The 21,735-nt window shown below is 56.5% G+C and overlaps 1 protein-coding gene across 1 annotated transcript; it reads right to left on the bottom strand.

Annotated features, from left to right (window-relative positions):
- Positions 1-457: 457 nt before the first annotated feature.
- Positions 458-2,080, bottom strand: LOC144264778 (C-C motif chemokine 5-like). The gene is made up of 3 exons (XM_077816596.1): positions 2,023-2,080; positions 802-922; positions 458-629 (listed from the first exon to the last, which is right to left on the bottom strand). Exons 1-3 carry the CDS (start codon positions 2,078-2,080, stop codon positions 458-460), a joined length of 351 nt encoding a protein of 116 aa, XP_077672722.1.
- Between the last annotated feature and the right edge of the window lie 19,655 nt (positions 2,081-21,735).

The following is a 21,735-nucleotide window of genomic DNA, read 5'->3' as shown; positions in this document are numbered from 1 at the left end:
CCCTATTTCCTAAAGCACCCCCCTTTCTAGGGGCTCCCAAGCAGCAGCCACGAGTGAGGAGACACCCCCAGCCCCAGGCAGCGTCGTCGGGGCGTCACCACGCGCCGTTAGTGACGGGTCGCCCTGTGCCATCGCCAGGCCGGCCAGTCACTGCTCCGCCACCACGGCCGGCAAGGCCCTGACAGGCAGAGACGGGCTCGGTCCGGCAGGCGCCTTCCATCCCCAGCCCAGGACATTTCACTTCTCACTGTGCTCAACTGCTGCTCCCCTGCCACTCCCACTCGCTATCCGCCACGGCCCGCAGCGCCCCCGCGTGGCAGGGCAGAGCCTCGGCAGAGCCGCCCGGCTGCCCACGGGGCTGGATTGATTTCCACCAGCTGAGGATCTGGCCCAGGGAGCAGCGGTGGCCCGTCCCTCCCCGCGCCCGGCACCCCCGGGGCTCTGCCGTCCCCACCTCTTAGTGCTGGGGCTTCCTCTGCTTCCGGGGCTTGGCTGCCTTCGAGCGGGACTGTTTCCCAGCGCGGCCTGCTTTGGTTTGTCCTTTTTTCCCGTTCAGTTTCTCCATCAGGTCAAGAGTCCAGCGAGCATTGGGCGGGGCACAGAGATTCCTGTTCTTCTTGGTGATGAACCTGAGTTAGGACAGAAGTTGCTATGGGGGGACGGAACAGCCAGAACCCCACTTCCCCCCATCCTGACATAACCCTGAGCCATGGGGAAGGGCAGGATGACCGAGTCTCCATCCCTGGAGGTGCCCCGCAGAGCTGCCCCGGGCACCCGCCGGACACTGGCTCGGGTACTTACACAATAGCTGAGAGCCGGCAGCCTGTCTCGGGACTCTGGATTCTGTAGGCAGAGACGAGATGGTGCGGGATGGGACGATTCTTGTGGCTCAGACAGCAGTCGGACGCCTGGTTCTCGCTCCCTGGTGGGCAAGCGGACAAGGGCACAGGTGAGACACGGGCAGAGGGTGCATTTCTGGTGTGATGCCTCTGGAGAGCTGTATGCAAACCCGAGGCAGCTTCCCCAGCCCCGAGCCCCTTACTGAGCGCCAGTGGGCACGCGGGGCATTGCCATATGCATGGGGCTTGCCGGCCCCAGGTGCTGCAGAGAGGGAGTTTCTCATACACCGCTCTGCCGGTGCCCCTCACTCCCGACCTGCAGCTCCTAGCGGCCACGCTACTGGGCCCCCCCCAGCCACGTTAAGCTGCTGACTAGGTCACCTGAATCAATCCAGTTTCTAGCCAATCAGAATAAAGCCAGGCAGTTGCTTTCTCTCTGCAGAAAGGTGATCTCCACTCCGCAGCCTGTGAGCGGCTGATAAAGCTCTCCCCGAGCTGGGGCGATCAGCTGGCAGGGCTAGTGGGCAGACATCCGAGCAGGCAGGGCCCCCGCTCCAGGATTTAACCCAGCAGCCTCCTCCCCACCGCTGAGCACTGGGGGAGCAGGGAACGTGCCAAGACCAGCACTTTTCGCAGGGGGATCACAAAGCATGGACCCGAGCTAGGCAAGCGCTCGCCTCACACCAACAGACCTGGGTCGGCGTCAGCCGGGATCAAACCTGGGACCTCAGGAGCTTAATGCATGAGCTAAAAGAGACATGTCCTTTAGCCAAGGCTGCAGCTGGCTCATCAAGCACCAGCTGCCACTAGCGAGGATAAGGGGGGACAAGCAGGCCTGGGTTACACATATAGCCCCCTTTCCAGGGGCGGGAGCGGCCGGGCTAGAGCCCAGGTCCCCAGGGGATGAGCTCCCTGCTCTATCACCAGGTGTGGCTGCTGGACCAGCCAGGCTGAGGCCACCAGCTGACTGCCAGGCATGCCAGCTCTCTCCTCGCCCTTCCCGCCCCGCCCGAGCAGCTCAGCGGCTGGAACAAAGCCCCAGCTGCAAAAGGGCTAGCGGATTGGGCTACCCCCCGTGTCCAGCTGCTCCGAGGCGCACCCCATTGCTGCTGACCCGTTCCCGTCCCCAGGGCACCCTCCCAGCCGCCCCGGCGGTCGGGGACCGGCTGGGACCATGCACTACCTTGGGCCTTGCAAATGCACAGGGCAGCTGCCAGCAGCAGCAGGAAGCGGAGGGTCATTCTGGCCGGCGATGGGGCAGGGCGACCAGGCAGGTGGAGGCGTTCTGTGGCTCAGGAGCAGGCAGAGCTGAGATGCTTTGTCCCCTTCCCCGGCTGCCTGTATTTATCCTCTGCAGCAGCCAGCTTTCACTTTCATTCCCTTCAAGAGCCTGGCTGGCGGCCCACTCCCATCCCGTCCCTCCTCCGGCCCGGGACGCGTTCAGCTCCAGTATGCACAGCTGATAGGGAGGTGGGGAAGGTTCCTGGCAGGAGCAGTTCCCCTTTGCAGATGTGTTCTGGCAAGTTCATGGCTGGCACCAGGCCAGGCATACAGCCGGGGGCAGTGGCGAGGGGGCAGGGGAGGGCGTATCAGCCCCACAGCAAAGAGTCCCCGGCTCTTCCAAATCCAGCGTAGCTCCCGTGTTCCCGATGGGAGCCGCTGAGCCCAGCGCCTGCCGGTTCTGGCTCCAGCCCAGCCGCCCCCGTCCGAACGCACAGCATCCCAGTGTTACCAGGGCAGGCTCTGGGCTTGTCTGTGATTCCCGAGATAAAATCCAGGACAGGGAAAATTGATGTGGAGACATTAGAGTCAAGGCCCCCCCAATCCCCTGCCTTGTGCCAGGAGCCCCCAGACAGCCAGGCCTGGGCATGGCAGTGACAACGGCTGGTAGGGAAACGTGCCGGTTACAGTTTGTGCCTCGACACTGGCCCGAGCGCTCTCCAGCGGTTCAGATACAACGCTCCATGGCCAGGTCCGGAGCCAAGTTTCAGCGAGACAGGCTGCTAGCCGGGGTCTGTCTGACCAAGAGCCAGAGTCGCCGGGAGAAAGTCTGTTCCCAGAGTTTCCCAGCCCCCCTCGGCAGGCCCAAGAGGCTCGGGGTTCAGAGAAGCATCCGTACACCTGGGGCCTTATCCAGGCCGGTCGTGAACTCGGGTCTCTCCAGCAGCCCCCCCTCACTAGCACTGGGATCCCCTCGTGCCCCCCACAGCCTGTCCTGTGCACAGCTCCCCCCGTGCGGTGCCCATTCTACCCTGCTCCGGCTGTGGGCAGAGCCCCAAAGGGCATCCAGCTCCCGCCACCTTCGCCAGCTGCTCTGCCACTTGGATTGGTGACCCCAGCCTCTGCTGTTGGGACTGGGATATATTCTGGGTTTGTCACTGGATCCCCTCCCCCGGGGTCCCCCCATGCCCGGCTTCGTCGCTGCCCCCTGAGCTGCCAGCTGGACTCTCCTCTGGGCCGCCTCAGTTCCCAGAGCTTAGCCCCCGCATTCACGTTCTCCCCCTGGGGCGGTTCCTGCCCCCCAGCCCGGCCCAGCGGGATCCCCCAGCCCGGCTCTCATCACTCTTGCAGAACCTTCTGGGCCCAAGGCTCGGGCCCAGGCTCTCTTGGCATGCAGCCCCTCGAGCTGCCCAGGCCTGGCAAATCATTGACCACGCAGACACCCAGAGCCCATCGCCCTCTTGTCTGAGCAGGCCGGGCTCCAGGGCCCAGCTGCCTGCCGCCCCGGTTAGTGCACTTGGAACAAGTCCAGGGCCGCGCAGCTCGCACAGGGCCGCCGAGGTGCCAGGAGAACCGTCCTCCTGCAGGGGGGTCTGAGGACTCGGGCGTCCGGTGCCAGCTGTGCGTAGAGTCGCTCAGGGTAGGGGAGCCAGCGACGCACCATCCCCCAGCACTGGAGGGAGCAAACCTCCATGCAGGATTGCCCCCTGCCTAGGGGGAATCGGGGCTGGAGCAGAGCCTCGCTGGGGGACCTGAGAGGGGCATCCTGCTGTTCACCTGTCCGCCCAGCTGTCTGTCTGTCCGCCCAGCTGTCCTTCCATCCGCCCAGCCGTCTGTCCATCCACCCAGCCACCCACCTGTCTGCCCTTCCATCCACCTGTCCGCCCATCCATCCATCCGTCCAGCCGTCCATTCATCCACCCAGCCACGCACCTGTCCGTCCGTCCAGCCGTCCGTCCATCCGCCCAGCCACCCACCTGTCTGCCCTTCCATCCACCTGTCCGCCCATCCATCCATCCGTCCAGCCGTCCATTCATCCACCCAGCCACGCACCTGTCTGCCCATCCATCCGTCCGCCCAGCCACCCACCCTGTCTGCCCATCCATCCATCTGTCCAGCCATCCGTCCGTCCGCCCAGCCACCCACCTATGTGCCCAGCCATCTGTCCATCCATACATCCACCCACCGAGCCCTATATCGCGCTCCCCGCCTCCCGCCCCCCAGCTCAGCTGGTGCCCTTCAGTCCCAACTTCTCCCCACCCCACCCCACCCCCACTATTCCAGTCCTGGGTTCTCTCCCCACTGCCCACCCATAGGGACCGCCTGGGATCCCAGGCCAGGATCGCGGTTTGCTCAGGGGGATGAGCCAGGAGACGGCCCGGCACCCTCCCGTCCCTGCCACGCTCGAGCCCCAGCTGCTGCAGTCCGAGCCAGGCACAGAGCTGGGCTCACCCTCCCCGCACCCCCACGGGGCAGACCGGAGAGCTGGGAGCCAGCAAGCTCCTTGGTTATGAACCCTGCAAACAAAGCCTGGATGTCCCCCACCCATCCGGGGTGACTGGGCACTCACTTCTGCTGCTACTCCTCGATCCTGACCCACAGCCCCCCTGCAGTCCCAGCCTGGGCTCCACAAACACTGCTCTGCTGATCCCCCTCAATCCCTGCCCGTCTGCCTCAGCACCAGTATGTCTGTCCCTGTCCATCTGTTTCAGCCCCCTGCTCTGTGTATCTTTCCCTTTCACTCCGTTCCCCCCATTCACTCTCTCTTTCCTCCCCTCCCTCGCCCTGTTTCCTGCCCCCTGGGCTGCAGCCTGCAGGGCCAGCATCCATGCAGGGGAGCATGAGGGTGCATTGGATAAACCACCCCAGTGGGGCTGCGCTCCCCGCTCTGGGGCCCTCTCCAAAGGGCGCTGGCTCAGCCTTGCCAGGGACGGGACCTGCCCCCTCGCTCTGCTTGGGGAAGTGGCCTGCAGTGCTGGCGGGTGGCAAGGTGGCCTGAGGTAAGATGAGCTGCCAGTCAGGAAGCTCAGCACCACCACAGAGCGGTTCCAGGGTCCTTGGGCTCCCACTTTGCTGGGGAGTGAGGGGCCCTTCACCACCAGCGAGCTGTCAGCAGAGCCCAGCCGAGATCTCACAGAGCAAGCCGCCCACTCCCTCGAAGCACCAGACTGAGGACATGACTTGTGACGTTATTGACATAATCTGGGACCATATAGAACATTGTTGCAACCAAGGTCCTGTAGTGGCACCAAATCTATATATGTATATATGTATAAAGGGGGTCAAATAAGGTGTCTAAGACAAGGTTATGGTTTGCTGGTTATGATGATGCTGTCTGTATGTGTGTATCATTTTTGTATTTAAAGATATAAGTATTGGCTCTAGACTGTCTGTATTTCAAACTTGTGCTGTGCTTCTGGGGGACACCCCAGACACGTTGGTGTCAGCTCTGCCTAGCCTGCTGGATGGCCCATTAAGGACCATCAGCTACACACCTGACCCATTGAGAGAAGGTAGACATGCCTTGTGACTCAGTAAAGTAGGCAGGGACTTGCCCATGTGACTCCAAACTCCATTTTGCTGTAATTTTCCACAGTAAGAACAAAGAGGGGTTCTTACACCTGGAAAAGACTATAAAAGGCTGATACCTCATCTCCATCTTGTCTTCAGTCCTGCTTCTGACTCTGGAGGAACCTTACTCCAAACTGAAGCTCCGAACAAAGGACTGAATGACCCATCCCAGCTGGGGATGTTCTCCAGAGACTTGATTTGAACCTGCCGTTTATTCCATCACTGCTACAAGCCTGAACCAAGAACTTGGCCATTACTGGATGTCAGTGATTCCATGTAACCCATTCTAGCTCTCACCTCTATCTTTTTCCTTTCATGAATGTAACCCTTCTGCCCGTCAGAGTTGGCAGCAACAAGGGCCGGGTTCAGTATCTAGGGGATCCATTCCAATAACACAATGCAAAACCGGCTCGAGCTCCCACCCAGTGACCTGGGACAAATCTATACCACCCCCACTGGGCGCCCCCAAGAGGCAATACTTCCCCTCTAGCAAGCACAGAGTCTGAGTGTAGCAAAAAGCCTTTTAATAACAGAGAGAAACAATGTGGCATTATGTTGGGGAAACACCACCAACAGGATTCATAACACAACCCATGAGCAAAAACCCCACCCCAAGCAAATTGGGTCGTGTCCTTTCCCTTTGGTTCTTGAGTCCAGCAACCCGAAATCACCCAAAGTCCCAAAAGTCCAATGACCCAAAAGTCTCTGTCCCTGGTCAGGGCAGCCCCAGAGTTCAAAAGTTTATCTGCAGAGCTTTACCTCCCAACCTGGGTGGAGATCGGGGTGGGGGGGGAGGGGGGAAGAGAGGTAAGGGGCACCTTACGTGATCTGAAGCTGACTGCCCCACAACTCCATAGGGCTCCGCTCCGCTCCACCAGCTCCGTGTCCCACAAGCAGCTCCCGCCGTCCCACAAACTGCTCCACTCCGCATCCCACAAGCAGCTCCCGCCGGTCCACAAACTGCTCTGCGCCCTACAAACAGGTCCCGCCATCCTATGAACTGCTCCACCAGCCTGTCCGCTATGCACTCCAGCCATCCCACAAACTGCTCCACAATATATCTTCAGGCTCCCCCACTACTTAACACAACGCTCAGTAAGTTCAGCTCTTTGGTGATTTCAGCTTGTAGTAGGGGAGCCTCAGTGCTGGTGCACCATTAGCCCAAAGTGAGCTCAGCAGCCTGTGACTAGACTCCTAATAGAATCAAAATTAGCTCTGACATTCCACAGTGGAGAGAGGAGGAAGTGCAATTAGCATGTAAGGCCCTCACCAAGGGGCCCATACCTCCAAGCATTAATACTTGTCCCCAACCTCTCTCAATTCACAGACTTTTAAAACCCATGACCCTTGCCTAGCGAGTGCTACTTAATTGATGGTGAGTCCCTCCATCATAACAAAAGGCCACGTACAGTTCCAAGCACAGTTCCCATAATCAGGGTAATAACAATTTATTCTTCCTGCCCCAATAACAGAGAGACTGGGGATCCCACAGCAGCCAAAGTGACCATTTGGGCAGCTATGGCCTCATTCTAGGCGGGATGGGTGTGCCTATGCAAATGAGATCGGCCCCTAAAGTCCTTTTCCACAACTTGCCACACCTCACCACCACATGTCAGGGTGGAGCTCATCCTGACTCTGCTTACATGAATAAACCTTTAGATTTTAGATTCTAAAGGGTTGGCAATGGCGTGATTTGTGGGTAAGATCTGATTTGTATATTGACCTGGGTCTGGGGCTTGGTCCTTTGGGATCGAGGGAACCATTTTTCTTTTACGGGGGTATTGGTTTTCTTAACCATTTGTCCCCATAACGAGTGGCACTGGTGGGGATACTGGGAAACTGGAGTGTCTAAGGGAATTGCTTGTGTGACTTGTGGTTAGCCAGTGGGGTAAAACCAAAGTCCTCTTTGTCTGGCTGGTTAGGTTTGCCTTGGTGTGCACAGAAACCCCAGCCTGGGGCTGTAACTGCCCTGCTTGAAGCAATTGGTCCAGAATTGGCACTCTCCGTGGGGTCCCGCCAGAACCAGCCTCGTTACACGACTCCTGTGGGACCACAGCACGGGGCGCAGGCTCTGGGTGAGTCCTGCATGGCCACGTGGGCTTGGAACGATGGCTGCGAATGGGGGGTGCAGGGAGGGGACACATATGGATGGCTGGGCATGGAAGGCCCCACAGGGCCCCATTCAGGAATGATGCAGGCAGCCGGTGGCATGGGGAGCTGGGCACGTGCCGGGAGCTCTCATGTTGCTGTTCATGTTTGTGTCTGACTTTTGAGAAGAGCCAGGAGACGAGATGAGGCGAAGGGCCCAGCCGGCCGGGGGCCTCCCACCTCATAAGAGCACAAGGCTACAGGAGGGGTCGGCCATCCAGCGGGAGCTGCCCCCCAGCACAGCCCCAACAAAGAGCCAGGCCATTTGGAACAACCTGTCTTTGCACATGAGGCCAAAGGAGGCCTTGGGTCAGCCCAGAAAAGCCAACTGGGAGCCCTGGGAGAGAAGACGGTGCCCAGGATCTCGGGAAAAGCCAACGAGATACAGCGCCCGGTGACCCAATGGTCCAAGGCACCTGGAGTCCCCAAAGGCTCCTGATAAGGACTCTCATCACCGATTATCCAGGACACTGAGTCACGAGGGCAAAGGAGAGAGTCTTGTGGGTTAGCAAGTCCTGATGTGGCCGGACCCAGGGAGACGTGAACAGCAGGAGGGGCAGGGCTTGGCCCAGCGCGATCAGTATGTCAGTCAGGCAGTGGAGAAGGAGCTGGAGATGTGTGCTGAGGACCCCGCGCCGGCTTGGTCAGTCACACTGGTGGCGGATGGAGTCACACGAAGCAGGGGCGGTGGGCAGCAGCGTCTGGGCAGCCCCAGCAGGGTGCTGGGAAGACAGGGCCAGGCTCCTCCAAAGGCTTCATGCTGCAGAAGCCGGCGGCTTGGCCTGTGTGGAGCGTCCCCGAGGAGAAGCAGTCCGGGATCGGCACCCAGCAGGAAAGCCTGCCCCGCCCGCAGCGGCCGTGTGACAATGCAACAACAAAGGGGGAGAAAACAGCACTGGCCAGACGCGGCTGGGTCTAGCCCGCACCCGCTGCCCTCAAGGGGAGCGTGCTGAGTTCGGGAGGCTCTTCCGAAAGGATGGGCCCTAGTTCAACCACAATTCACTGGGACCCGCTGTGTCCCTTACCTAGCAGTGAAGAACAACTCCTGGAATCGCAGGGCAGGGTCTCTGGCCTGCCCTATGCCAGGGGTCAGACCAGTCCCCTCTGGCCCGAGTGTCTATGGATCCATCTACCTGGGGGTCATTTCAAGAAAGACCGGCGGTGGCTAAGAGAGACTGGGCCACCCGCCACACCAGCGGTGCACTCAGAGACTGCAAGACTCGGATCGCTTAGCTGAGATTGGCAAAGAGCTGGAGGGAACCTGCGGGGAGCACCCAGACGTATGAAAGGGAGGCACGGGAACACAGACGCATAGGGGTTAGCCCACCAGCTCAGAGCAGGACTCCAGCAGCAGCCAGCACCCGGGGGTTCAGAGAAGGTGCAAGCCCCCTGCAGCAAGCTCCGGTGGGATACTCTGCCCCCATGGAGGCCTCCCCCAGTTAATCCCCCAGCCTTTCCCGAGCCGCCCCCTATGTGCCGAGCCCCTCCCTGCCATGTCCAGGGCTGGGGCCCAGTCTGGCTCCCTGTCTCGTTAGTGGGAGCTCTGCAGGGCTGGGACGGTCTCTCCCTGTAGGATGTGCAGCGCCTGGCACTACAGGGCCGAACCCCGGGGGGCCTCCAGGCACTGCTGTGATGCACCTAGTAGGCACTTGCATGGTCAGAGCCAATCCCTGCGTTTGCGATGACCCGTGAGCGTACCTCTTTCGCAGGTACCTGTCACCCCCTGGGGACCCCCAGAACGATGGAAGGCCCAGGCAGGGCCCGGCAGGCCCGAGTCCTCCCATTTCGTGGCCCAGTGGCTGCATGCCGCGGCCTTTAGGAACCCACTCCGGGCACACACCCGGCCCATGCAGCCAAGGCCCAGGGGCCGGGCACCTCAACAGGGCAGCTAATAAAGACCGTTCCTGCTCCCATCAGCGTGGCCTCAGCCGGAGCTGCAGAGCCAGGGCGTTCAGAGCAGCCTGCGGGAGCCACAGGGGAACTGCCACCCCCTTCACACCCGTCTGCAGCCCGCCCAGCTCCACCAGCCTCAGCCCGCCAGGGCCCCCGGTGCATGCGGGCCGACGGCGTCTGAAATGCTGTGCTGTTCGGACCCGCTCTCAGCAGGGCAGGGGGTGGGAGGCCTGTCTGCTCTAGGGCTCCCAACGCGGCCAGCTCTGGGGCGCTAGATGGGGCCAGCAACAGGGGACAGGAATTTTCCACACTACGTCCATAGTGTAGACCAGGCTTGGGAGCCCAGTGTAAACCCTTCATCAGTCAAGAGATCTGTCCGGCAGCCAGCCAGGGGACAGACAGACAGACACACCGCTGAGGTTTCTCCACATGGACCCCCCGAATCGTCGCTAATTCCTGTCATCTCGCCCTCCGTCCGGGGGCGCAGCCCCAGCGCCCCATGGTCACTGCGTTCCGCGGCAAAGCCCCCAGCTGGGCAGTCTCGGGGGGATTCTGTGGCCTTGTCAGACTGGTTTGTCGGTGGAGATGACTTATGGACTGAAGTAAGAGGATGAGGAGCACCATCGGTGCAGAGCCCCGGATGGCGGAGGGGCAGGACCCGTTCCAGGCCTGGGATCCCGTGAAGGCTTAGAAGCAGCTGATGGGAGGTCTGTCTGAGCACCGTCTCCCTGAGGGCTCCCTGCTGGCCGGAGAGGGCCTGGAAAGCCCCTGCCCGTGCCCATGTGTTTCTCATGTTTCAGGATGCTAAACAGTCTTCTCTGGCAACAGGCCACCCTGGAACGTCTCCCTGCGCTGTCGGGAAGGGATAATCAGCCCCTGCTGGAAAGGAGCCAGGGCCTCCCTGAAGGACTTGGCCTGCAGCTCCGGGATCAAGCAACCCCACTTAGGGGATGGGCAGGGGCCAAGGAGCCAGGGCATGAAGGGCGTGCTGCACAGTGGCGGACACGGACTGTGCCCACAAGCCTGACCAGGGAGCAGGGTCGTTGTGTGCACATGCAGGAACATGCAGCCGTGCACGCGTCTGTGAGCACCAGGGCATGCGTGTGTGTGCACATCTTCCATTCCCTGGCTCCGTCGCTGCCTGAAAGGCCTGGAGTCTCACGTGTCCCCAGGGCCGTTCCCCTCCCAGTCCCGGCCCCCTCCCCCAGCTGCCCCTTGGCACAGGGGCCCCTGCGGGGAGCGTCCTGCAGCCAGCAAACTCCCAATGCAGACTGGACGTGGGGCCAGGGGCACAGGGGAGCATGTGGAGTGCCGAGGGAGTGTCCAGCGTGGGACAAGCCGGAGGGGGCTCACACAGACCCAGGAATGTGCAGAAACCAGGGCGCTGTCCATGGGGTCCGCCAGCAGCTCACCAGTGGTCAGCAGCATGTGTGCACCAGAGCCCCCTGGTGGCTGGAGACCCTCAGAGGATAAAAGCCCTACTACTGGTTCCAGGGGCCGTCCCCCCAGACTGAGCGTCCTGCGCGTGATGGCTGTGCTGTCTCCACCCATCCAGCCAGCTGGGGAAAGGACACTGCTGGGCAGATGCCCATGCTGGGCTCTGGCTGAGCTGATCACCCTGGGCCCAAGCTTCTGTGCCCCCCCCCCCGTCCCCTCAGGAGCACCGGGTGCCCGCTGACTCCCCCCCTCCGCCTGCTGCCTGCCCCCTCTCGTTCCACAGCCCAGGTGAGAGAAGAGGGGGCCTGTGTGGGGACCACAGAAAATGGACCCAGCCCAGGTGAATCGGGAGGAGGGGGCAGAGGTGAGACCTGGGGGGCTCAGAGCTGGGCCCTCCGAGCCAGAGGCGTGCGGGGAGTTAGCGGCTCCTTTGCCATTGCCCCAGGTGGCTGCGATACTCACCGCTCCTGGTGACCCCAGCGGCTCTGCCCCCCGCCCGCCACGCCCGCCTCCTGCTCTGTGCACTGCCGAGCTCGCTCCTCATCCCTCTTATCAGCAGCCCAGGAGCCTGGGCACACACAGCTCAGCCTGGAGCAGCGCCCGTCGCCCCAGAGCCAGAGGTCCCTTCCCAGCCGCACAACCGGGGTGGCAGCGGAGCTGGGCAGTGGGGGGCCGGGGAGGGTGGCAGGTGCGGGTTCCCCCATGTCCAGCAGGAGCTGCTATCCGATCTGCAGCAGCGTCTCGGCTCGAGATCCCCCCTCTCCCAGGACCAACTATCAGCCAGGCGCCATGGCTTGGCTCTCCTCAGCCCACCTGCCTCTGGCAGCCTGTGACCCCCAGTCTGTCCCCACCTCTAATTACTGAGGGGGGAACCTGCCAACCCCGCTGCAGGGGCAGTGCGGAACCAGCTCCCGTCTCATCCCCTCAGGGCAGGTCCCCGCTTCGTCTCAGCTCTTGTGTGCAGCAGGTGTCCCGTCGCAGGGGGGGATTGTGCCGGTGCCCAGGGCTACCCGTAGGGCACGGAACCTGTGCCAAACCCAGCAGGGCAGCTGCGATTGCCACGCATCTGGCCCTGCCTCTGAGACTGCAGGACAGAGAAAGGCCACCGGGGTCTGGGAAACCAGCTGGAGTCTACACCACAACCGTGCTCTCGCTCCTCCCTATTCCAGCCCTGGACTCTGACCCCCAACTCTGCCGATCCCCCTCAGTCCCGATCTTCAGCCCCTCGTTATGCCAGTCCTGGGATCCCTGCACACACACAGCTCTGCTGATGCCCCTCAGGCCCCCCGCTGCTTGCAGAAGCTGCCGTTGGCATACTGGGGCCATTTCCCCTGCCTCTCCTCTGGTGATCTCTATTCCCTGCAGAGCTGTTGAAATAACCAGCCTGCAAGAGAAACTGTCCCAGGGATCAGGTTCAGGGGGGGCTGGGGGAGAGGTGTGCAGCCAGACACGGGATTGGGAATTTCCAAATCCAGAACCCTTCATCCTGTAGATGGGAACCAGGCATTGTATCCTAAGCAACTATTAACAGGAATCATCAGCCCCTTCGCTCTTTTCTCTCCTTGACCAGCAAATTCCTTCCTGCAAAGTCCTCAATTCCCACGTGCAGATGCTAACCAAGGCTCTGCGAGCGCAGCCCTGGAAAGCCCCACCACTCTGGAAATGCAGGCTGGCTGGCTGCTGGCCGCCTGTCAGGCCCACGGGACCAGGCCGTCCAGAACAGCCGGAGGAGCCTTGCTGGAAAAGCAGAGCTGCATGTGCCCAGCTGCCTCCCGGCCACGTTCCCTGAACCCCAAGGAATTTGCTGACACACAGGTTGCTGGGAAGAGCAGGGAAGTGGGCTGGAAGGGCAGAGCGTTGTCTGCTCCTTGCTCACACTCATGGCAGGCTGGGGCTTTGCAGCCGACTTTCCCATTAGAGAAACAGCCAGGATTCCCCACCCTCAGCCGAGCTTTGAGGGGCCAGGGTGCGGGGAAAGAGAGGAGTTAACACCTTCATTGCTGGGGACGGCTCCCCTGCCTGCCAAATGAATCCATTGGGGCAGGAGGGTTGACTGCACAAAGCAAACTGTCTTTCTCTCACGTCTGTCATCCAGCACCCTCAAGACACATTGGAAACATGGCTGACATCCCCCTGCCCCCTGTGAGCCAGGGCAGTGTCATTATCCCCATGTGACACAAGGGGAAACTGAGGCACTGAATGCTGGCTACATCGGTTCTAGCCAGCTACTGCCCAGTGTCAAACCTCCCGCGCCTGACAAGCTCATGGAGAAGCTCGTCAAAGCCCAGCTTCAAGCTCATCCAACTGAAGTGAGTATCCTCAGCCCAGCACAGTCTGGGTTCACATGGCACTGACAGCGGGCTTGTGGCACTGATGGGCGATCTCCTCCTGGCAATGGACGGAGAACAGACATCCACTCGCATCCTCCTGGACCTCCGCAGCGTGTGACATGCTGCTGGCCATGAGATTCTGCTGTCTCGCCTGAGCGAGGTGGCAAGGGTCCCAGCGAGTGCGCTGACAAGGTTTGAGTCCGTCCTGGGGGTACGCAGGCAAAGAGCAGCAATCGGAAACTGCACCTCCACCACTAGATCCCACAAGGATCGATTTTCAATCCAGTCCTGGTCAACATCTACATGCAGCCACTGACCTGATCAGACAGCATGAACTATGCAGGTCTACCACATACGGCCACACTGCTCGCACCAAGACAGGCCAGTGCTTGGACGAGAAACTGGATGAGAAACCGAGCATGCCAGAGGCGATCTTGGGGGGCAGAGTGAGGCATTCTGAGCAGTCACGGCGCGGTCTCCATTGGTTGAAGATACACACAGCGGGTCAGTTCAGTCAGTCTAGGCGAACTCTGGGATTCCTCCCTCGCTGAGTGCGAAGCTCTCACGCGCGAGCAGCGCTTTCTGTCATGTCCACTTGGCTAGGCGGCTCCGTCCCATCCTGAGAGACAATGACCTGGCCTTGGTCAGTCATCTGTCACCGCTGGACTGGACTCCAGCAAGGTGAGATCGCCAGGCAGGAAGCCTTCAGCACTTAGGAAACCCCAGCTAACATAGAAGGCTGCGGTGCGTCTCCTCAGGCACTGTGAGCACAGCACACCTCTCCTCCACTCCCTACACTGGCTTCCCAGCGAGTTCAAAGTCTCTGTCCTTATCTTCAAGGTGCTCCTGGGGAGTCTAAAAGAGCCCAAAGCTCTGGGATGAAAACTGTAGTCAACAACTCCACAGCTTGGGTCCAGTGGAATTACCACAAGGGTAACGGTTGTCTGTGCAGGAGACAGAACTTTCTCGGGGCTGGTCCCAGACTGGGGAATGATCTCTCCAAGAACTAAGTACCATCCCAAACCCACCACCTTCTGCTGCAAGTGCAAGGTGCGTTTCTTTGACCCACCTATCATGGTGGATGGAATAAGGCTGCCCTCCCCAGAAACCTTTTGCAAAGGCTTTGGGAGTATATCCAGGAGAGCCACAAATGCCAGGGCAAATTAATCATTAAACATGCTTGCTTTTAAACCATGTATATAGTATTTTAAAAGGTACACTCAACAGAGGTCCCTTCTCCGCCTTGCGGGTCCGGGAGGCAGCCTTGGTTGGGTTTTGGGGGGTACTGGCTCCAGGTCCAGGGTGAGAAACAGTTCCTGGCTGTCAGGAAAACCGGTTTCTCCGCTTGCTTGCTGTGAGCTATCTACAACCTCATCATCATCATCATCTTCTTCGTCCCCATAACCTGCTTCCGTGTTGCCTTCATCTCCACTGAAGGAGTCAAACAACACGGCTGGGGTAGTGGTGGCTGAACCCCCTAAAATGGCATGCAGCTCATCATAGAAGCAGCATGTTTGGGGCTCTGACCCGGAGCAGCCGTTCGCCTCTCTGGTTTTCTGGTAGGCTTGCCTCAGCTCCTTAAGTTTCACATGGCACTGCTTCGGTTCCCTGTTATGGCCTCCGTCCTTCATGCCCTCGGAGATTTTGACAAAGGTTTTGGCATTTCGAAAACTGGAACATAGTTCTGATAGCACGGATTCCTCTCCCCCTACAGCGATCAGATCCTGTACCTCCCGTTCGGTCCATGCTGGAGCTCTTTTGCGATTCTGGGACTCCATCATGGTCACCTCTGCTGATGAACTCTGCACTCACCTGCAGCTTGCCACGCTGGCCAAACAGGAAATTGAAATTCAAAAGTTCGCGGGCCTTTTCCTGTCTACCTGGCCAGTGCATCTGAGTTGAGAGTGCTCTCCAGAGCGGTCACAATGGAGCACTCTGGGATAGCTCCCAGAGGCCAATACCGTCTAATTGTGTCCACAGTACCCCAAATTCGACCCGTCAAGGCGATTTCAGCACTAATCCCCTTGTCGGGGGTGGAGTAAGGAAATCGATTTTAAGAGCCCTTTAAGTTGAAAAAACGGGCTTCATCGTGTGGATGGGTGCAGGGTTAAATCCATTTAACGCTGCTAAATTCAACCTGAACTCCTAGTGTAGACCAGGGCTGAGATAGTGTGATTGCCTAGCCCCAGAGTGACAGATATTATCAGGCCTCAAAAAGCCGTGAGATCAGCTCTGCTCCAACTCCCCTTCACGCTCCCTTTTCCCCAGCACACACTTTTAGGAAACACTAGTGCAATTGTTCAGAATCTGCCCCCTGCCCCTTCTCCTTCCTTCCAGGCTCAGAGCACTGAACCAGATAATTGCTGGGCATTTAGAGCATCCCCAGTGGCATGTGAATTAGCAGGCACTGGAATGAACAGGGCAGTTTGCATTTCCGAGAACTATCGTCCCAGGCTTGCACCGGGCTCAGGCAGACATCTCAGCGTTGGTGACACTTCATATGCGGAAGGTTTTCTGCACAATCATAACAGAGACTTTTTTTTAAAAAAAAAATAGAAAACTGAAAGTGGAGAACTGGAGTGTCTTTGTCCCCTGTGGCATGCTGTGCTTCAAAGCAGCGCCCCGGAACCCCCATATTCTACAATTATCCTGTGTTTTGTACAAAGTCTGCCTTGTGAGATATCACTGCAAAAGTCTTGATCTGTTGAACATTAATCTGCTGTTGGATTCTATGTGCTATCATCTGTGTGTGTTACTGAAATACATTGTGAGGTTGGGAACATCCACAGCCAGCCTTTCAGGAATAACAATGGAGCAGCCAGACATGCTGAGGGCCTGCGGAAGGCAATCCACACTCCCAAGGACGAACCCAGGATCTGCATACAATGGAGACTTCTCAGAGAGAGCACGGAGACAATGGAGACTGTTTGACTCACGTCAAGGCAAAGGGTCTTTCCAACAAGCTGGAAAAAACTAAAGAAGAATGGAAGAGACATCATCACTTGCACATCCACTTTCCTTTGTAGAAGTGGCAGACTGGGTAATAACTTACAGGGCAGGACGGCACAGCCCTGGGGTCCTAGGCTGGGGAGCTGGGGGAATTGGCTGGTGCCTTTCTAGTGTTGGTCCATGAATGGCTGGGAGAAGCATTCATGTAACGCAGTTGGGTGTGTCCCTGCCTGTGGATGTCTCTGAAAGTGCAGTACCTGAAGAGGTTTGCAGCTTGTCACAACATCACAGGGTGAGAGGGTGCCCATGCTGGTGAGCCAGAGGGCTCAGCGGTACCCCAGTTCCAGGTTGCACCCCAGAAAACCCATCACAGCCCCACATCTAGTCCACCCCTGTCCCCCACCCCAGGGAGGAACACACCTCATGCTTTGGGAAACCCTGCTAGAACCTATGCACCTGTCACCGTAGTACCTAGGCACAACTGTGCCACAGTGCATGTGCCAATCACATTCTAACAGGCTTTGTTTCCTGGTCGAGATTTGATTTTGACAAATAGGGAGGAACTGGTTGAGAATTTGAAAGTGGAAGGCAGCTTGGGTGAACGTGATCATGAAATGGTAGAGTTCATGATTCTAAGGAATGGTAGGAGGGAGAACAGCGCAATAAAGACAATGGATTTCAAGAAGGCAGACTTTAGCAACCTCAGGGAGCTGGTAAGTAAGATCCCATGGGAAGCAAATCTAAGGGGAAAAACAATTGAAGACAACTGGCAGTTTTTCAAAGAGAAAACTATTATTAAGGGCACAAAAGCAAACTATCCCACTGCGTAGGAAAGACAGGAAGTCTGGCCACAGACCACCCTGGCTTACCCAGGAGATCTTCAATGATCTAAAACTCAAAAAAGAGTCCTACAAAAAATGGAAACTATGTCAAATTACAAAGGATGAATATAAACAAATAACACAAGTATGTAGGGACAAAATTAGAAAGGCCAAGAATCATAGAATCATAGAATATCAGGGTTGGAAGGGATCTCGGGACGTCATCTAGTCCAACCCCCTGCTCAAAGCAGGACCGATCCCCGACTAAATCATCCCAGCCAGGGCTTTGTCAAGCCTGACCTTAAAAATTCTAGGGAAGGAGATTCCACCACCTCCCTAGGTAACGCATTCCAGTGTTTCACCACCCTCCTAGTGAAAACGTTTTTCCTAATATCCAACCTAAATCTCCCCCGCTGCAACTTGAGACCATTACTCGTTGTTCTGTCATCTGCTACCACTGAGAACAGTCTAGAGCCATCCTCTTTGGAACTCCCTTTCAGGTAGTTGAAAGCAGCTATCAAATCCCTCCTCACTCTTCTCTTCTGAAGACTAAACATCCCCAGTTCCCTCAGCCTCTCCTCATAAGTCATGTGTTCCAGTCCCCTAATCATTTTTGTTCCCCTCCACTGGACTCTTTCCAATTTTTCCACATCCTTCTTGTAGTGTGGGGCCCAAAACTGGACACAGTACCCCAGATGAGGCCTCACCAATGTTGAATAGAGGGGAACGATCACGTCCCTCAATCTGCTGGCAATGCCCCTACTTATACATCCCAAAATGCCATTGGCCTTCTTGGCAACAAGGGCACACTGTTGACTCATATCAAACTTCTCGTCCACTGTAACCCCTAGGTCCTTTTCTGCAGAATTGCTGCCTAGCCATTCAGTCCCTAGTCTGTAGCAGTGCATGGGATTCTTCCGTCCTAAGTGCAGGACTCTGCACTTGTCCTTGTTGAACCTCATCAGATTTCTTTTGGCCCAATCCTCCAATTTGTCTAGGTCCCTCTGTATCCTATCTCTGCCCTCCAGCGTATCTACCTCTCCTCCCAGTTTAGTGTCACCTGCTAACTTGCTGAGGGTGCAACCCACACCATCCTCCAGATCATTTATGAAGATATTGAATAAAACTGGCCCCACGACCGACCCTTGGGGCACTCCACTTGATACCGGCTGCCAACTAAACATGGAGCCATTGATCACTACCCGTTGAGCCCGACAACCTAGCCAGCTTTCTATCCACCTTATAGTCCATTCATCCAGCCCATACTTCTTTAACTTGCTGGCAAGAATACTGTGGGAGACCATGTCAAAAGCTTTGCTAAAGTCAAGGAACAACACGTCCACTGCTTTCCCTTCATCCACAGAGCCAGTTATCTTGTCATAGAAGGCAATTAGATTAGTCAGGCATGATTTGCCCTTGGTGAATCCATGCTGACTGTTCCTGATCACTTCCCTCTCCTCTAAGTGCTTCAGAATTGATTCTTGAGGACCTGCTCTATGATTTTTCCAGGGACTGAGGTGAGGCTGACTGGCCTGTAGTTCCCAGGATCCTCCTTCTTCCCTTTTTTAAAGATGGGCACTACATTAGCCTTTTTCCAGTCCTCCGGGACCTCCCCCGATCATCATGAGTTTTCAAAGATAATGGCTAATGGCTCTGCAATCACATCCGCCAACTCCTTTAGCACTCTCGGATGCAACGCATCCGGCCCCATGGACCTGTGCTCGTCCAGCTTTTCTACATAGTCCCAAACCACTTCTTTCTCCACAGAGAGCTGGTCACCTTCTCCCCATACTGTGTTGCCCAGTGCAGTAGTCTGGGAGCTGACCTTGTTCGTGAAGACAGAGGCAAAAAAAGCATTGAATTCATTAGCTTTTTCCACATCCTCTGTCACTAGGTTGCCTCCCTCATTCAGTAAGGGGCCCACACTTTCCTTGACTTTCTTCTTGGTGCTAACATACCTGAAGAAACCCTTCTTGTTACTCTTAATATCTCTTGCTAGCTGCAACTCCAGGTGTGATTTGGCCTTCCTGATTTCACTCCTGCAAGCCCGAGTAATATTTTTATACTCATCTCTGGTCATTTGTCCAATCTTCCACTTCTTGTAAGCTTCTTTTTTGTATTTAAGAGCAGCAAGGATTTCACTGTTAAGCCAAGCTGGTCGCCTGCCATATTTACTATTCTTTCTACACAATGGGATGGTTTGTCCCTGCAACCTCAATAAGGATTCTTTAAAATACAGCCAGCTCTCCTGGACTCCTTTCCCCCTCATGTTATTCTCCCAGGGGATTTTGCCCATCAGTTCCCTGAGGGAGTCAAAGTCTGATTTTCTGAAGTCCAGGGTCTGTATTCTGCTGCTCTCCTTTCTTCCTTGTGTTAGGATCCTGAACTCGTCCATTTCCTGGTCACTGCCTCCCAGGTTCCCATCCACTTTTGCTTCCCCTACTAATTCTTCCCGGTTTGTGAGCAGCAGATCAAGAAGAGCTCTGCCCCTAGTTGGTTCCTCCAGCACTTGCACCAGGAAATTGTCCCCTACATTTTACAAAAACTTCCTGGATTGCCTGTGCACCGCTGTATTGCTCTCCCAGCAGATATCAGGGTGATTGAAGTCTCCCATGAGAACCAGGGCCTGCGATCTAGTAACTTCTGCAAGTTGCCGGAAGAAAGCCTCGTCCACCTCATCCCCCTGGTCCGGTGGTCTATAGCAGACTCCCACCATGACATCACCCTTGTTGCTCAACCTTCTAAACTTAATCCAGAGACTCTCAGGTTTTTCTGCAGTTTCATACTTGAGCTCTGAGCAGTCATACTGCTCCCTTACATACAGTGCAACTCCCCCACCTTTTCTGCCCTTCCTGTCCTTCCTGAACAGCTTATATCCATCCATGACAGTACTCCAGTCATGTGAGTTATCCCACCAAGTCTCTGTTATTCCAATCACATCATAATTCCTTGACTGTGCCAGGACTTCCAGTTCTCCCTGCTTGTTTCCCAGGCTTCGTGCATTTGTATATAGGCACTTGAGGTAACCTGCTGATCACCCCTCTTTCTCAGTATGAGGCAGGAGCCCTCTCCTCTCATGCGCTCCTGCTCGTGCCTCCTCCCGGTATCCCACTTCCCCACTTCCTCAGGGCTTTGGTCTCCTTCCCCCAGTGAACCTAGTTTAAAGCCCTCCTCACTAGGTTAGCCAGCCTGCTTGCGAAGATGCTCTTCCCTCTCTTTGTTAGGTGGAGCCCGTTTCTGCCTAGCACTCCTTCTTGGAACACCATCCCATGGTCAAAGAATCCAAAGCCTTCTCTCCGACACCACCTGCGTAGCCATTCGTTGACATCCATGATTCAACGGTCTCTACTCAGGCCTTTTCCTTCCACGGGGAGGATGGACGAGAAGACCACTTGCACCTCAAACTCCTTTATCCTTCTTCCCAGAGCCACGTAGTCTGCAGTGATCCGCTCAAGGTCATTCTTGGCAGTATCATTGGTGCCCACATGAAGAAGCAGGAAGGGGTAGCGATCTGAGGGCTTGATGAGTCTCGGCAGTCTCTCCGTCACATCGCGAATCTTAGCTCCTGGCAAGCACAAAACAAGATCAAACTAGCTAGAGATATAAAGGGTAACAAGAAAACATTCTACAAATACTTTAGAAGCAAGAGGAAGACCAAGGACAGGGTAGGCCCGTTACTCAATGGGGGTGGAGGGGAACAATAACAGAAAATGTGGAAATGGCAAAAGTGCTTAACGACTTCTTTGTTTCTGTTTTCACCAAGAAGGTTGGTGGTGATTGGACATCTAACATAGTGAATGCCAGTGAAAATCAGGTAGGATCAGAGGCTAAAATAGGGAAAGAACAAGTCAAAAATTACTTAGACAAGTTCGATGTCTTCAGGTCACCACGGCCTGATGAAAGGCACCCTAGGATACTCAAGGAGCTGACTGAGGAGATATCTGAGCCATTAGCAATTATCTTCGACAAGTCATAAAAGAGGGGGAGATTCCAGAAGATGGGAAAAGAGCAAATATAGTGCCCATCTATAAAAAAGGGAAATAAGGACAACCCAGGGAATTACAGAACAGTCAGCTTAATTTCTGTACCCAGAAAGATAATGGAGCAAATAATTAAGCAATCAATTTGCAAACATCTAGAAGGTAATAAGGTGATAAGTAACAATCAGCATGGATTTGTCAAGAACAAATCACGTCAAACCAACCTGAGAGCTTTCTTTGACAGGCTAACAAGCCTAGTGGATGGGGGGAAGCGGTAGACGTGGTATATCTTGACTTGAGTAAGGCTTTTGATACTGTCTCGCATGACCTTCTCATAAACAAACTAGGGAAATACAACCTAGATGGAGCTACTACAAGGTGGGTGCAGAACTGTTTGGAAAACCGTTCCCAGAGAGTAGTTATCAGTGGTTCACAGTCATGCTGGAAGGGCATAACGAGTGGGGTCCCGCAGGGACCAGTTCTGGGTCTGGTTCTGTTCAATATCTTCATCAGTGATTTAGATAATGGCATAAAGAGTACACTTATA

The sequence above is a fragment of the Eretmochelys imbricata genome, chromosome 5 (assembly GCF_965152235.1).
Source record: "Eretmochelys imbricata isolate rEreImb1 chromosome 5, rEreImb1.hap1, whole genome shotgun sequence".
Lineage (NCBI taxonomy): Eukaryota > Metazoa > Chordata > Testudines > Cheloniidae > Eretmochelys > Eretmochelys imbricata.
This window is presented reverse-complemented; position numbering and strand designations above follow the sequence as displayed.